At 40.5% G+C, this 18,260-nt stretch overlaps 2 protein-coding genes across 4 annotated transcripts in view; one reads left to right on the top strand and one right to left on the bottom strand.

Moving 5' to 3' along the window:
• Positions 1-1,181, bottom strand: part of LOC143032357 (mitochondrial potassium channel ATP-binding subunit-like) — a 53,104-nt gene extending 51,923 nt beyond the window's left edge. Inside the window, exon 1 of one of the 3 annotated variants that reach the window (XM_076196974.1) lies at positions 1,119-1,181. The gene's annotated coding sequence lies outside the window, so the exon portion shown is untranslated. Of the gene's footprint in view, positions 1-693; positions 849-1,046 lie in introns of those variants that run through there. The other 2 variants (XM_076196982.1, XM_076196993.1) reach the window with 2 other exon arrangements.
• A 156-nt stretch (positions 1,182-1,337) lies between these two features.
• RpS18 (ribosomal protein S18) lies at positions 1,338-10,029 on the top strand. Its single transcript, XM_076197006.1, has 4 exons — positions 1,338-1,384; positions 1,616-1,801; positions 9,473-9,574; positions 9,832-10,029. Exons 1-4 carry the CDS (start codon positions 1,382-1,384, stop codon positions 9,997-9,999), a joined length of 459 nt encoding a protein of 152 aa, XP_076053121.1. The 5' UTR covers positions 1,338-1,381; the 3' UTR covers positions 10,000-10,029.
• The last annotated feature ends 8,231 nt before the right edge of the window (positions 10,030-18,260 follow it).

Consider the following 18,260-nt stretch of genomic DNA (forward strand, 5'->3'; position numbering starts at 1 on the left):
GAATTATAGGTATTGCATTACTAAATGCAGGTTAGGTCAGAATAGGCAAATTTATCATACTTTAATTTCTTCAACCACTGCCTCTATCAAAACAAAGATGGTGTCTCAAAAAGCCCCAGTAGCTCCGTTTGTAGGTGTATCACTTTTAGCAACCTTTTCTGTTATTGATTTCCACCAAGGAATACTTATATTATATGGCTGTATTATAATTTCCAAATTAATATTTAATTTTCTAATGCTATGTCGCATAGGTATGCACTTCTGAAAATTTACCTATTATTTTCCCAATACATAAATTTACCCCTCACACAATGAAAACAAGAGTTCTCAGGTTCTAGTTTAGCTAGCTTGGAGATATTTTGGTAAATCTATATTAAATGAAATATTACAAACACTCCCAGAGTACAGTGGTCCTGTCTAGCAACACAATTTCCTCCTCTATCCCTCCAATCCTAAACACAGCAGTCAAAATATAGTAGCCACAACCATTTTCATTACCAAAAATTTATACTACCTAAGTATGAACATAGAAAGATATAATGATAATCTATCTAATCATATTCAGATTACGAATGATGTGGAGGATATTGTATTGCTAGACAGGATCACTTGCCTGGCTACTTCCTTTGACCCTTATTTATTATAAGGGGGAAAGAAGCCTTTGGTACATAGAAATAGACAAAGTTACTATACTTCAGGACATCTAAGTTGCAATAAGTAGTCCCGATGTAAATGTGTTTCTCCACTTGAATGAGAATTTTTCCCCAGGTTGTTTCATTGTTATACTTTTATAAATTTATTGTATTGTGATTGTGAAGCTATGGTGAAAGTTGTTGATGATGAATATACACTCAATTGTGTGGTGTTATATTGTACAAATACAATGAAACAAATGAACTAAGGCCATTTCAGAGGGAATCCTGTTTTCCTGAGGGAGGGTTTTAACAAAGTTTCAAGTTCTGCTGATTGTTCCAATATTGTCAACTTAATATCCTTAAAACGCCAAATAAATTTCACTACGACCTCTTATGGAATAATTTTGCTACCTAAGACTATTACAAGAGTACTGAGAGTATTTTAGCCTCGGAATTTCGGGCGATAATTAAGGGTGAAATTACTTGTTAACATCTTCTTGCCCGATGTATTTCGTAATCTCCAGAAACCAGCTGATATATGTAAACACACTGTGAAAGGTATTTTCCATAAAATATGAAACATTAATAAACTACCATACATTTTACTCAATATATCCTTAATATATTTACTTTTATTTAAAAGTTATTATTCATTACACAAAATAGTATCATAATACCATTTTAAAACAAATGTATATTTCTTTATAGCCCTTAACGGATTTGATATCCCTTCACAGACATCCAAGATGGTGAGTAGGGTCGGCCTGGGAGGTTTTGTGTATATATCGATCATTTTCTTATAGATGATAAATCATCTACTAAAATGAAAAGGTTTAAGTGTTAGATTGCCATCTTAATATTAGAGCTGTGCATATTTAATGACAGGGGTGAAATATTTTATGGTATTTTGAGGGCAATTGATGTTTGTTTACATGGATCAAGACAACTGTAAAATGTGACATAATTTCACGACATTTCAGTCGCTCGTGGTACCAGAGAAGTTTCAGCATATCCTGCGTTTAATGAACACAAACATCGATGGACGTCGAAAAGTAATGTTTGCAATGACGGCCATCAAAGGTGTTGGCCGTCGGTATTCAAACATTGTCCTGAAGAAGGCGGACATCGATCTAAACAAGCGCGCAGGAGAAATGACTGAGGAAGAGGTGAGTACGATTAAAGTGTGAATATCTGCACAAATTTGCGAAACCTGGCTCCCGCAGTGATTCAGCGAAAGTGTGGTAACTTTTAAAGAAAATTAGTTGGCTACCTTAGGCCCTACACACAACCCACGGCTGGGTAAATGTCACCTCGTCATATTCACCCGAACGAACAAACCGGGCAACTACACATAAACACTAACACCAATTTACATTCTCCTTACATAAAAATTGGTGGTATGTAACTCGGTAGACGTGAGGTGGGCTACACAGTAGGCCTTGGGCTTGGCCTAAAGGACTGGGATTCCAGTAAATTTCCAGAACTCTGCAAACATGATAGCAACTAGGTCAACATGAAAACGGAATTCCTAATATTTGAGCTGAAGTTCTCATGGGATGCAGAAATTTGCTATGAGTACAATGTAATTTGATATATCCATCTAGCTGTCCTAGTTCCTGAGATATTGCATTTTGAAAGGTACCAAATTGGGTCTATTTTGTCCCTGGAAATCGGGACAAAGTGTGTAGCCAAGTCCATGTACATAATATTGTTTGTGTAAAATTTTACTTTCGACCATTGTAGGAATATAGCAATACAAAATTAAATAGTAATTTTGTAAATTAAAATTCATGAACGAAATATGCAATTTTGTGTGCTGAAATGAAAATAAAAAAGTTGCTAAAACAGATTTCTAAGTAACGAAGTCGTGTACGACGAATGGTACGCCATGTTTGTTATGGTAGATGCCGACGTCGGAGAAATGAAAGGACGATAAATTTGTCTAAACTAACCTAACCTAACCTGTGTTTAGGTACCCCCACAAAATTTTCAAAAAACAAATAACCCTTGAATTATTGTTGCGTATGAAAGACAACTTTATTAGAAACAAAATGCTTTTTAAATTTTTGAAATAGCTTGAAAAATAAGGGAGATACGATTTTTTAAATTATTTTTTTAGCCCGCATTTTTGGCTAGACTTTACCATAACAAAGTGTTAGAATTAAGGGTGGTATTTTGTAAAGATTTCGGTAAAGAAATACACATTAACTCTAAACCACTGGTCCAATTTAATTAAAATTCGGTATACTTGGGTTTTAAGGGTTAACAAATCACATGAGCATGTCAAAAACAATGTGAGACATCTCCATCATACCATATTTGCCTTTTCATGGCAATCATGAAGCTGTCAATGGTGGGTCTCGCTAAGCGCCGACCGAAGTCAACCAACGCTGACCAAAACGACACAATAACGGTTTTTGCTCAAATGCATAATATATATATAAAAAATAGCATACGGTTGCATTATTTGACCTATTTTCTTTAAAATGTGTGATTTCCATGTAAAATGATCGAAGAGAAGTTACGCTTTTATCCTCTGTAAAATTACCAACCGGCAACCAACGCCGACCAAACCCAACCAATGACGGCTTTTGCATGACAAAAACGTAACTTCTCTTTGATGATTTTACATGGGATTCACACATTTTAAAGTAAATATGTCAAATAATGCAATCATATGCTATTTTTTATATATAAATTATGCATTTGGGCAAAAACCGTCATTGCGTGGTTTTGGCTTTGGTCGACGTTGGTCGGCAGTTGGCGGTTGGTAATTTTGTAGAGGATAAAAACGTAACTTCTCTTTGATGATTTTACATGGAAGTCACACATTTTAAAGAAAATAGGTCAGACAATACAACCATATGCTAATTTTTTATTTAAAATTATACATTTGAGCAAAAGCCAGCGTTTTGGTTTGGTCGGCCTTGGTTGCCGGTTAGTAATTTTGCAGAGGATAAAAACGTAACTTCTCTTCGATCATTTTACATGGAAATCACACATTTTGAAGAAAATATGTCAAATAATGCAACCATGTGCTATTTTTTATATATAAATAATGCATTTAAGCAAAAACCGTCATTGTGTGGTTTTGGTCGTCAATGGTGGTGTAAACAAAATCAAATACGAACTGGACGCTTAAGATTCATGGGTGATATGCCTATATGTGCGGACCCTAAGCTCAAACATTAAGTGATCAACGCTCTTAAGCTTCTCATATCCGGGAGAAAATAGGTTGATAAACACGTTTATGTACATTTAAATAATATTTAGTGATACCTTACCTTAATATTTTTACTCGGAAAACTATGTTACCGAGTTTGATAACCAAATTTCCGTTCGAATCGCTGAAGACATTTTCTATTTAAAGAATTGGGCATATACTTGCAAAACAACAAGGTAATTTTAATTATATTGCGCATCCGCTGAACGCGGGAAGCATTCAAATGAACTAAACAGAAGCTGGTGGTCCGCAAGAAATGGCGACGTAAACATTACATGGTCGACAGTGGCGCCGCGCGCGGATTCCGGGGTACCTACTGTGTTTAATACAGTCAAACCTCGGTTTTCGAACATAATCTGTTCGAGAAGGCTGTTCGAAAAGCGATTTGTTCGAAAACCGAAACAATTTTTCCCATTATAATCAATGTAAATAATTCTAATCCGTTCCAAGTCTAAAAAACTTTTAATATTTTTTTTTTTTTTTTTTTTTTTTTTTACTATTTTACACCATAAACTGCACTTGCTGCTTCCCTATGACGAACAATGGAGTGTATCCCACTTCTTTTCTTAAACTTTTCAAACCACCCTCTGCTTGCTTTAAAATCAAACCCTTCCGGAATAATGCTAGGATCTTTTTTTATCAAATCTTCATACAATTGTCTTGCTTTGGCACAAATTGCATCTTCACTAAGAGTATCACCTGCTGTTTCTCATTTACGAAAATCAGCAAAAGTTTCTCCACTTCCTCCAATACCTGTGGCCTTTGCTAAAAACACTTGATCCTTTAGCCACATCACTTGCTTTAACCTGGTCTTTATTTTTTAGGATGGTGCTTATCGTCGATTTCGCCATCCCAAACTCCTTAGCCAACGCAGACACACGAACGCCAGATTCATATTTCGCTATTAATTCTTTTTTAAATTCAATAGTTTTGCGCACTACTTTCCTCTTTTCTTCACCACTTGAACTTGCTTTCTTTGGACCCATGATTAGGGGCTAATACACGATGCAAAGATGAAAAAAAGTCAGATTTACGTAAATAAGAACGAACACGTCTGCTCGGAATGAACTTTGATCGCAAATGCGCTACGGAGGAAGCGTCCTTAGCGTTCGAGTTCTCTCGGCTCGCGAGTGAGCCGCGTTCGGGTACGCTCGGCTTCTTTCGGTTTGTTCGAGAGCCGAAATTTGGTCGAGTTCTGAGACGTATATTTCTCGAACTTTTTGGTCGAAAACCGATTTGGTCGAGAACAGAAGCGTTCGATAACCGAGGTTTGACTGTATATCATTACCTGCAAATTAGATATCGTCCGGCTTGTCCTCATCGTCGTCGTCGTGAGAGACGTTGGCGGGCTTTTCAACCACTCAGCTTTTGTATGCTATAATCCTCCAATGGTCGAAAGTAACATTTTACTGGTTAGGTTAGTTTACTTTACTTTAGACAAATTTATCGTCCTTTCATTTCTCCGACGTCGGAATCTACCATAACAAACATGGCGTACCATTCGTAGTACACGACTTCGATACAAGAAATCTGTTTTAGCAACTTTTTTTATTTTCATTTCCGCACTCAAAATTGCATATTACGTTCATACATTTTAATTAACAAAATTACTATTTAATTTTGCATTGCTATATTCCAACAATGGTCGAAAGTAAAATTTTACCATTGTTTGTAACAACACTTTTGGAAATATAGTGCCAAATCGACCTGAGAGGTAGTGCCCTATACTTCGTTTTTCAACCATCAAAGTTGGGAGAATTATGAAATAACTTACCTTGATTGACCAATATGGCGGCCCAAGGAATGACATATCAACAAGTACAATTATTCACACTGTTCAATAGCAAGATACAACTGGATTGTACTACCTTACATTAGGTTAGAGTACCAGTATAGATCATGATAAAGCATGCAAAGATGATTCGATGGACATGTCTGCATCGGCGGCTGAGATGCCACATTACATATAACGTCATTACCTGACCTAACAGAAAAAACTCGTTTTCTACTTGCAATTTCTCAGCTCACCCATGATACTTTGCCCTGGTTTTGGTGTCAGAATAATCTGCAAGAATGATAGTTTCTGTTTATTTAAGTCTGTTCCATTTATTGGAGTTTTCTAGCTCATTTTCTCATTGAAACGTGAAAAAAATTATTGCTGAATGCAGGCTGCCTTTTTTTCTTCTTTTCTTCTATGTACTGATTAGTAAAAGAAGTGTGGAAGGAGTGAATATAAGGGGGTGTCCTAGGATGGATGGGGTGAAAGGGGCAAAAGAGAGGAAGGACGGGAGAGGACAGAAGGTAGGGGTGAATGGAGAGGGGTTGTGTATAGATGATGCTGTGACGCATGAGGGGGGGTGATGAAGTATGTATGAGAAAAATTTTTATGCAACCTGAAGGGATTTTTCCCCATCTTCTCCTTTTGTGCATGAGGGGGGGGGGGTTGCCGAATTTATGAAGCTACCATGCTGTGTCATGTGACTGCTTCTGACCCAGGGCAGTGGACAGGATGCAAGGATGACCCGTCATCCAGGAGGTGCCAAGATAAGAGGGAGGGTGGACTATATAGGAAATGGAATGGATGGGAGTGGTTTCTATGCATTTTTCTTTTTGGCTACCCACACCCAATTTGGAGGGGAAAAGCCTTTGGTATATGTAACAGATGGTGTGATTGGTTGAAATATATATTCTTTCAAATTCAATGATGAAAGCAGCATGGTTGCCACACTTAGATTGTTGTGCATCAGTGATAAAATCAAGATCATAGGAAATAAGAATTGAGATTAGTTAGGCTTTAACAGATTTACTAGTCGAACCAATGGAAACAGTGACTAAATACAGACAATAGGTAATTGAAAAAATCCCAAAACATTGACATTAGAGAAATGTGTTGATTGCATAACCAACTTAAGACATACATACATATACCAAAGTCTTTTTCCCCCTTCCATGGGAGGTAGCAAAAAAACAGAGTGCTTTGCTTTTCCAATAACTTCACCAGTTATATAAACTGCATGTGCACTTGATCAGTTGCCCCTGAACTGTTGCAGAAGACCTACAGCCTTTGGGAAACTGGCAAGCTTCAAAGCAAGACTGCAGGTAGCTTTAGGAAAATATATCTATCGTTGTTCAGGCCCATGTGATCCAGCATTAGTCCTTGCACCTCTTTTCAAGTCTTCCATGTTAGCATTTTTTATTAATTTCAAAATAGAGAGAGTGCGTGGTTTTATGTAAAGGTGGGACTTCGCCAGGGATGGGTTGTGTCGCCGTGGCTGTTCAATTTATACATGGATGGGGTTATGCAAGAGGTAAACGCTAGGGCAGTGGGTCAGGGATTGGAAATGGTCAAAGAAAATGGAGAAAAGTGGGAGATCAGCCGGTTGTTTGCTGACAACATTGCACTTGACAGGATCATAGGAGGGATTGATGAAGCTAGTGACAGGTTGGGAAGGTGTTTGGAAGAATGAAGTTGAAGATAAATGTGGGTAAAAGTATTGTGATGAGATGTGCAAGGGGAGACAGTGGTAGTAGACTGGAAGGGAGAAACTGGAGGAAATGGATAGTTTTGTGGGAATGTGTCATGAATGTAGATTGAGAGAAGCAAGTGGCCTTGGGAGATTAATAGTGTAATGAGAAATATACATTAGAGATTGGATGATAAGAGGAGATTGTATGTAGTGATTGTGCCGACAGCACTGGAGTAGTAGTATGAGATGAGGTGCCAAAAAAGTATGATGGGGGTTACTAGGTTGGATAGGGTAAGAAATGGGGATGGAAAAGGAGTGGAGATAGGATTGATGAAAGAGTATTGGGATGGTTTGGACACGTGGAAAGAACGAGTGAAGATTTAGTAAGGTGTGGAAGGAGTGAACATGAGGGGGTGACCAAGGATGGGGTAACGGGGCCATTGGGAAAGGAAATGTGTTGAGGGAAGACAGGAGATGACAAGATAGGGGTGAATGGAGAATGGTTGTGTATGGATGATGCTGTGGTGCATGAAAGGGAGTGGGTGTGAAAAATAATTTGACATGGCCCTAAGGGATTTACAGATGAAAATAACAAAAATGCTAACATTCTTGCTGCATTGCTTCTGTCCCAGGGCAGTGGACAGGGTTCAGGGATGACCTGTCATCCATGAAGAGCTATAATGGGAGGGATTGGAGTGGGTATATGCTTTTTGCCTTTGGAAATGGATGCTAAGGGGAGATGTATGAAGGAGTGATTGTGCTGACAGCACTATATGGGGCAAAAAACATGGAACTTAAGAGTTTAAATGTGTTTGAGATGAGGTGCCTGAGAAGTACAATAAGGGTTACTAGGCTGGGTGAGTGAGAAATTAGGTTGTGGGGAGAACAGGGATGGAAGGGGAGTTAGGAGATGGTTGATGAAAGTATTGGGGTGGTTTTATCACATGGAAAGAATGAGTGAAGAAAGGTGAGGGAGTGTGTGAGAAATAAACTGATGCAACCCAAAGGGATTTCTCCCCCATCTTGTCTGTATGAGGGGAGGTCGCCAATTTAACGAAGTGGCCTTGCTGTGGATGTGCTGCTTCTGACCCAGGGCAGTGGGCGAGATGCAGGGACCTGTCATCCAGGAGTTGCCAAGATAAGAGGGAGGGGAGCATGTTGGGGATGGAATGGATGGGAGTAATTTTTATTCCTTTGTGGCTACCTCCCTTGTAAGGGTGCAAAAGGCTTTGGTATATGCATGTATTTATATAGATATGTGGGTGTACATCTTGCATTTTGGCATTCTCAATTTGTCCACCCATCCCATGCTCGTCCAGCACCCTTTAATTTTCCCCTTTATCTTGCCTACTTAATGAAGGTTTGTCCCATTTAACCCCTTCCATACGGTGATGCCTACGTAGGCGTCATGAGGAGCAAGTGGGTGTACGAGGATGTCAGCGTTTTGATTATATTTGTTGTAGTCGCACCTGCGTGACCCACATACTCTGTAAACTGGCTTCATCATATTTTCTATGGTTATCAAAATTCACGGGTGAAAGAGAACGAGCGATAGAGAAGTGACTTTTTTTTTTATGCGATTATTATGACGCAACATCGCACGTCTGGCAGCATTAGCTGCCAGACGTGCGATGTGGCCTGTATTGAAGGGGTTAAACTTGATCTGGACCAACAGGGCATCCAGCAGACACAGTATAGCAATCCTAATTTATCTAAAACACCAATTTCATTTGCAACCAACTGATCACTAACTTCGTTTCACTCGTGTCGACTCTAAACGCCTTCCAAGCACTCATGTTTATGCTTTCCCTCACCGCCCCATCCATATACACATTGAACAACCATGGCAACATGCAACCCTTGTTTTCCAGCAAATTTTGAGACTCTACCAACTGTACATGTGTAGTCTCAAATGGGGAGACTTAACTTGTTTGCTTAGTTGTGTGCACAAATTAGAGCTTGAGTAGCTATTCCACAGCTGCTCAGGTGTCGGAACTGTGCTAAAGAAACCTGAAGAATCACTAACACCACAAGGGTTTACCCAATGAATGGCGTTGCTAGTAGACTTCAGAACAGTAAACTAAGAACTTGTGGAATTATATTTGCACATTGAAAATTTCAGATTAACAAGTATTATTTTCTTATAGGTTGAGAAAATTGTGACCATTATGAGCAATCCAAGGCAGTACAAGATCCCTGACTGGTTCTTGAACAGACAAAAGGATGTTAAAGATGGAAAGTTTGGACAGGTGAGTCTTCTTCCCTCAGGATAATGTATTCTGTCTGATAAACATGTATTTAAACATAAGCACACCCTAGAGCCTGCATGCTGTAACATAATATGCTGGTGTAGAATGTGTGCAAAAGCAAAATGGAATGTTCACAAATCCTTTGAGGGCCTGGCCCTTTGAATTGGATTCGATAAAAGCTCCAGATAATGTATTTTGTAGTGAGTGATGAAAGTATTATAGTTTGCTATGTTGTTAATGCTTTTTTATTTTGTTAGGTTATGTCTAACAACTTGGACACAAAACTCCGTGAGGATCTTGAACGTCTAAAGAAGATCAGGGCCCATAGAGGCCTTAGGCATTACTGGGGCCTGCGTGTGCGTGGTCAGCACACAAAGACGACAGGACGTCGTGGTCGCACTGTTGGTGTGTCCAAGAAGAAGTAGATGTATGTTAATAAACTTCTCGTGCAAAAATTCTTTCATTAGCCAGTAAATTTGAAATAATTGGTGATACTCTTTAAAAATATATGTAGACAGTTGGTGTTGAAGAAGTACATGTACACATATGCAGAGGCAGACTGTAGTGGGTGTCTGTTAAGTTTCTTTCATTGTAAACCATTATGCATGCCATAAACAACTTCTTGGGGTTGGGGGTGGTAGGACTGCAAAAGACCAGAGACAGTAGATGATTATTTGTTAGTCCCAACATGAAGTTTCACAACAGTTGTACACGTGTTAAAAGTACCTCCCCATTGACAGAAAGGGTTGATAGTCTTTGTGCCCATCTAAAACCTGTTTAATAACCCTTCTGATTATCTAGGAAAATCATCCCCATGCCTCGCCCTTAGCCCTGACCAGACAATGCTACAAGCCTGAATTGATCTATCTCCCACTGTTTCATGGCACGAAAAAATAGTTTGGAGCAAGAATTGTTTTGCATTACTTTAACAAATTACAGCTGTTATCTTGCCCTCTCCCATCTCTGGTTAACTTACATTCTTCATGCACTCGGTGCCACTTTTATTCCATCTATCCACCACTGCTTTCCATATGCTTTTAATTTTTTTTGTATCTTTTCTTAATCGTGTTGTCAAACCATGCCACCATTTTTGATGGACATAACTGTGCTCGCTCTAGATGGCCAGAACTCTAGCATGATAGTGAAATAGAATGGTGAAGCCCTTCCATTGCAGTAGAACCCAAATTTTGGGCCACACTTGATTTTTCCCATGTAAGAAAGGTATATGGATGATGTTGTGACTGCATGAGGAGGAATGGGCGGGGGGGTGGGGTAGTATGTGTGAGTAAATTTTGACGCAGCCCGAAGGGATTTCTCCCCGTCCTCGCCTTATATGCAAAGGGGGACGGAGAGGGGGGGTCGCCGATTAAATGAAGCGGCCTCGCTGTGGATGTACTGTGTCTTGCGACACTGCTTCTGACCCAGGGCGGTGGGCAGGGTGCAGGGATGTCCCGTCATCCAGGAGGTGCTCAGATGAGAGGAAGGGTGGGAGGGGTGTGGAGTGTATTTAGGGATGAAATGGGTGGGAGTGTTTTTATGCCTTTCCCTTTTTGGCTACCTCCCTTGAAAGGGGGAAAAAGCCTTGGTATATGTATGTAAGAAAGGTGACCATCAGAATGAAATAAATACTATAATGATAAGTTTATTTGCCATAGAATCAGTATACATGAAGTGCAGATAACGACAAGAACACCTAGTTCGAAATAATTGCAATTGCCAAGGATAATGCAAGAAAGCATGCAAGTTTATTTCCATTGTGGTCCTTCAGACAGCAATGGAAAAGTTTTCAATCTGGAAAATGTACTTTTCAGCCTATATAAAACGAAACCCATTGCTGTGTGAAAAATATTTTGATGCAGCCCAAAAGTTTTTCTCCCTGTATTCTTTCTGCATGAGGGTGTCACTGATTCAATGAAGTGGACTTGCTGTGTCTTGTGACGCTTCTTCTGACCCAGGCCAGTGGGTGAGATGCAAGGAAGACCCATCATCCAGGAGGAGCCCAGGTAAGAGGGAGTGGAGTATGAGTGAGAGTAGATTTTTTTTTTTTTTTCTACCCTTGTAAAGGGGGAAAAGATTTTGGTATATAAAAAACCTGAATAATTGGATGCACCAAAAATATCCCAATAGGACACCCTTGCTATGATCACTGGTGAGAACATTGTTATAAATGTCCCGACTTGGCTGACATGTTTCAACAGGCAGGCATGGGCTGACCGTGTAGATGAGACACCCCCCCAAATTAGACCAAGGACATTTTAACTGGACATCCTTATCTGTATAATCTTTCATACCTCTGGTCATAGCATCCTTGCTGTGGTACTGTCTCTTGTGCATTGCTTCCAAGCTAGGGCAGTGGGTGGGAGATGGGGATGACCCTTCATTCATGAGGAACTAAGATGAGGGTGGTGGATGGTAGGGCTATGTGCCTTATAACTTGGCTGCCTCCCTTGTAAGGGGGGGGGAAAGCCAATGGTATATAGATGAAGTAAGGGGGGGGCAAAGACTGGTAAATAGATGAAGTAAGGAAAAGCAATTGGTATGTAAAGTGATGATACAGTTTAATGTCACAAGCTTCCCCCCTATCAAGAGGCTAGGATGGTGCCCCTTAACCCACGTCCACACGGTCGAGCTGTGCCTGGCAGGGCAAAGTCTGCAGACTATGCCCGCGTGAGATGTCCACACAGCTGTCTGTGGTGGTTGGAGGGCAGTCGGACGCCAGCAGTTGCTGTGAGCGAGTGGTTCATTACGGTACGATCACCATGGTGCACTCCATACTTCGAAAGAAGATAGCACTATATTCTATCATAATTGGTGCCTGCTTAAACAGAGACGTGTCTGGTGCCGGGAGTGGTTGCAGAGACGTGAAAGAATGGGTAGCTCTGTGACAATCCTACGTGAATTGCAGGAGGAAAATTAAACTTTGTTCCGCAATTACGTGCGGATGGACATAAACAGTTTTTATATTCTTGTGTCGAAAGTGGAGAGCTACATTCAGAGGCAAGAGACAAATATGAGGCAAAGCATTACACCAGCAGCACGTTTGTCTCTATTTCTGTAATCAAAACACCTTACATTCCACAGACATTCATGTGACTTATATATATCAATCAAAGTTAGTGTCTTGTCATGACCAATATGCGCTAGCACTCGGTGTGGACATGGTGTACTAATAACGTGGTAGTCAGTGGATCTGCCTGCACCTTACCTCGTGCGTTTGGCAGTGACGAAAGACCTCCATCCACTGCCCTCTATTGGCGCCGGGAGCGGACAGTTTGATGGTTTGCCCGCTGAAACTGCTCGTACAAGGGCAAAGCCTTCGTGACCGACGGACACTGCTCGACCGTGTGGACGTGGCTTAAGAAAATGAAAAGATAGTGTATAAAAGAGGGCTTTTGCCATTGGGCGATTGAGCGAGCGATTAATTGGCGGTCTGTACTTAGCGGGTTTGCTAACTTTGCTCGCACCTCACCTCGTGTGTTTGGCAGCGATGTCAGCCCTCCATCCATCCACTGCCCGCAAATGGCGCCAGGAACGGACAGTTTGATGGTTTGCCCGTTGTCAAGCAAAGCCCTCGTGCCCAGCGGGCAGTGCTCGACCGTGTGGACATGGCTTTACAGAGGACTTTTAAGCATGGAATTTAATGAAACAGGTCCTTGGTTCAATTTTGCCAGTGGCAGGGTTCAAACGGCCATTCCCTCAACCTTTGCTGGAAGTAATGACGCCCTAACCTGCTAGGCCAGCAAGTTTACCGTGAAATAGGGGGATCCCTTGGTGGATGTTAATAGATCTTTGCTAGAGTACTTACTACACACCAACATGCTAACATTTTTAAGGACTGATTTGAAGCATCCCTATGAGCCAGAACCACAGCTTTGAAGTTAAATTTCAATTTTCATTAGCAAAGGAATTGTTTCATACTATTTCCATGGTGGTACCGCAAATATTTGAGAAAGTGACTAGGATGGAGTGGGATCTAGGGACCCCTGCTTCCACTCTATTCATTACCCCTTCCATCCTCATATTTTGTGAATGGTCCCTGTCCCAAACCACAGTCCTGGGGTCTTGTTTCTATTTTGCACATTTCCTTGTTGCTGCTTCATCACACTGAAGATAACAAACACCTCATCATACCTGTCCCATCCTAGCCATACCCAGACAATACTTTTTCTTCCCTAGGTGATCTGAGTGATCCATAAGAAGCTAAGATGAGAAGGAGGAAAGGGTGTTCGATGGGAGTGGGTAATGCCTTTTGACTTGGCTACCTCCCTGGTAAGGGGGGAAAGCTAGATATAGTAATTTAGGCCAAGCTGGCGGCTGTTGCCAGTTATCAGGGTGCCATGGGTTGCCTGCAAGAGATTGATATTAAATCTTTGTTGATGGTTACCTGGATAACATGGGTGTCATGCAAGAGGTCTGGGACAAGAGATTAGTTCCTTACTGGATAGACAAGTTATTTCCCAACCCCAGAATCAGCACAACAATGTACTCCTATGCAAGTGATCTAACAGTAGTTCCTAGGAAATTGCAGCCAAAAATCACCCAAGGCACAAATTAGAACAGTGGCTCAAATGGAAAAAGATAAATGGCCAAACCCCCTTCTGTTGGAAAAGAATCTTAAGAATTTTAGTCCTCACATTTAGTACTTGTATAACCTTCAGCCCATTTGTCAAAGGTCTAATAGTGATGATGAAAAAAAGAAACCTAAAAGCTGTTGCAACCATTAACTTGAACACCAGAAACAAATGACTATATGCAGCTCAAAAGAACAATCCTCAACTAAGCTTCCATGGTATAGTTCCACACTATCAGCAAGACAAATTTATGAACTACTATTTTTGGTGGAAGATAAGTTGAGAATGGAGGATAGATGAAGAAAGGGGAAAAGGACAAGATAGGGAGGTGCTTAAGAGTGAACTGCTTAAATGAGAAAGAAAAGGAGGAGTACAAGAAGCTGAGGAGTGAAGGATAGAGTAGGAGTGGAAGAGGAATGGGGATGGCTCACGGAGGGAGTCACAGGGTGTGCAAAGATTGTGTGGAACAAGGAGGATGGGAGGAAATAGAAGGAAGGGTAGCGAGTGGTGGGATGAGAAGATAAGGTTGTAGAAGAGAAGCAAGCTTTCACAGATTGGATACAAAATAGGAAAAGGGAATCATATGGGAGGTACAATGAAAAGAGAAGTAAAGCATAGGATAAAGGAGGCAAAGAGGAGAGCAGATGTGAAATGGGGTAAGAGTATGACAATTTTTTTAAAGTAATGAAAAAATGTTTTAGAAATTAAAGTGAAGAATAGGAGGCAAATCAAGAAGAGAAGAAAATGTAAAAGGTGTAAATGGAGATATGATAATGGAAGAGAAGGCAGTAAGAGGAAGATGGGCAGAGTATTTTAGGGAGTTGCTAAATGAGAAAGGGAAAGGGAGTCGGGAGATAAGGTTGATGAAAGAGTATTAGGATGGTTTGGACAGGACATCCTAGGATGAGGTCGATGGATGGGGAAAAGGGGAATGTCTGTTGAGGAAGAACGGGAGAGGACAGTAAACGGGTGAATGGAGAATGGTTTGTATATGGATGATGTGGTGCACGAGGTGGAATGGGCCCCCGGGGGAGGTAGTATGTGTGAGCAAAATTTGACGCAGCCCAAAGGGATTCTCCCTGTCTTCTCCTTTTATGCATGGGGGGTCGCCGATTTAACGAAGCAGCCTTGCTGTGACTTGCGACACTGCTTCTGACCCAGGGCAGTGGACAAGGTGCAGGGATGACCCGTCATCCAGGAGGTGCTAAGATAAGAGGGAGGGTGGAGTGTATTCAGGGATGGAATGGGTGGGAATGATTTTATGCCTTTTCCATTTTTGGCTACCTCCCTTGTAAGGGGGAAAAAGCCTTGGTAAAGGAGGATAGGTAGTTACAATGGGAAGCACTAAGAAAATGACCATGATGAGTGATGGAAATGAGGAAAGATGAAGTGAAGGCAGTTGTTAAGATGATGAGAGCAGTAAGGCACCTGGGTTGGATGGATGTCATGCAGAATATCTGAAAAAAGGAGGTACTGGCTGGTGAGGTTATTTAAAGTTTATTTAAGAGAGTAGATTGCAGGAGGACCTGAGGAATGCCTGTATAGTTCCATTTTACAAGGGAAAAGGGAAGAAGTGTGAGTTTCAGAGGGATCAGTTTGTTAAGTGTAGTCAGGAAGGGTTATGGGAGGGTCTTGATTGAGAGGAGCAGGGATGATCCATCATTCATACTTTCCATCTTTGTAACCTCCATCATATTTCCTAAACACTTAATCTCAAGCACATTTATTTTTATTTTTTTTATCTTTAATTTATTCATTATTATTATATATATATATATTTTTTTTAGTCTTTCTATACAGTGTTGTGGACAGCATCATTTCTTCATACTATTTTTTCTTTGCATTCACCCCCAAATACCTACTTATCAGACTTTTGATCTCCCCCAGATATTTACCTGTGCCACTACATTATACGGTGACTTTCCCCATCATTATCTTAGGAATTTACAGAGCAGACCAGAAGAAATCACTTCAGGCTGCATCAGCTTCACGTCTATTCACAACCACTCTCCACTCACACCTATCTTTCACACCTACATTCTCTCTTCTCTGTTCAACAGACAATGCCCTTGTACCACTCCATCCATCCTATTCATGGTCTTCCCTTCAAATTCATTCCCTCCACCTTAAACCTCCACACTCTGCTAGTCTTTTTCACTCGTACTTTCCATATATTCAAGCCATCCCAGTATTCTCTGATTAATCTTACCTGCCTCTTTTCATCTTCACTCTGTGCCTCACCTCATTCTACACTCTATCCATGATTGTAACCTTAATTTTTTATATGTACCAAATGTTGTTTCCCCATAATAGGAGGTGAGAGTCAAAAATACACAAATTTCATACATAGTAAAACTTATTTTCATTAACCAAAAATTTTTAATGGAGCAGATTGAAAGAACATCCCTTCAGGCTATGAGCCATGATGTCCATTCATTTATCTAAGACCCTCCTCACCCTATCCATCTACCTCATTCTTGGTCTTCCTCACAAGTTTACTCCGTCCACTTCTGCTTTGCACTATGCTAGTTTTACATTGATCATTCGTTGCATAATCTCAAACCACCTCAGCACATTTTTATATACCCTGTCCAACAACTTTTTCTATCCCATTTTTTGCCTCGCATCCACATTTCTCATACTATCCATTCTTAGCAAAACAAAGGATCTTTTCCCCATGTAAGAGAGGTGGCAGAGTCCAGGATTACTCCCACCCTACACCCATTCATTACACCTCCCCTCTTAACACTGTGAAGAAATCATCTTTGTACCTCATATGGGTCATGTGCAATGCAATGAAACAGTGTATGTACACAGCATGACCTGACAGCTAGAGTTTGTGTATTACAACCACTTCATATGTAAATGTAAATATATGTATAGTTAAACTAAATTGTCTAGCTCTTCCACTGGAAAAAAAAATTGGGCCTTGTATGGCTTTCAGTCCATTTATCAAAGATCTAACTAAAAATCAACAAGAAAATAAAACCCAAAATCCATCACAATCACTGACTTTGAACAACAGCAAGAAACTAATAACCATCTCCCAAACAGTTCATAAAAGAGCACCCTCAACTACTTTTCCATAACATGGTTCTCAACAATCATCAAGGTGAACTCATGTATTTTATTTGTTATTTACATTATCATAGTTTTTTATTTATTTATTATTATGATTTTTTTTCGCAACCGACCTAGATATGGATCAAATGGTCTCCTGTCGGCATGCTCCGCCTTTGTAATTCTTTGATATAGAATGGAGCTCTGAGAATAATAACAGGATGCACTAAAACCGCCCCAATTTAGGCACCTGCACACTGAAACCAAAATCCACCCCCTAAACACCACACACTCATCTTGCAACATCTCTCAAAGTACCACCAATAGAATGTAAAAGAAAAAAATCCAGCAGCATACAACTCTAATATTTGCAACAATCTGCCACCTCAGATTTATATTACACCAACACAAAAACACGCTCATACCCAGATCACTAAATGAGCTCTCAAAGACAGGCTACCAAACTCAATACTCTGCCAACACCCCCAAAACATAAGACCCACAGAAAAAAAATCCTACATCAGGTGAGAACCACATTAGTATGCTTGTGTTTAGGACACCATCCAGCATTGAAATAATACCAACACATAATACACCTGGCCACACATTCAAATTGCTTCAGATGCAACCACCACACATAAGGCACAGAGCACTTCACACTACAATGTCCCACACTGACAATTCCTAGACTACAAAATATATCTTCCCTGAATGACTTATAGACCTGTCCAGAGGCCATTGCTGGGTACCTGAGAGCCACAAGCCTTTTGCAAAAGATGCATTCAATCAATCCATTGTCCCTAGTCTCTTGCAGAAGACACAGCAATCAGGTAACCAGTGACAGCTTCTGGGCAAGACTATAAGTTACTCAGAGAAGATATATTGTGTTGCTGTCTAGGGATTGTTATGTGGGGCATTATTGTATGAGGTTTTCTGTGTCCTCCGTGTGGTAGTTGTATTTAGAGCAGTTTGTATGTGGCCAGGCCTAGTCTGCATTGGTACTGTTTTAATGTCAGATGGTGTCCTGAGTGTAGGTGTGGGAAGGTTTTCTCTGG

The sequence above is a fragment of the Oratosquilla oratoria genome, chromosome 1 (assembly GCF_046742065.1).
Source record: "Oratosquilla oratoria isolate Oo_2021 chromosome 1, ASM4674206v1, whole genome shotgun sequence".
Classification (NCBI taxonomy): domain Eukaryota; kingdom Metazoa; phylum Arthropoda; class Malacostraca; order Stomatopoda; family Squillidae; genus Oratosquilla; species Oratosquilla oratoria.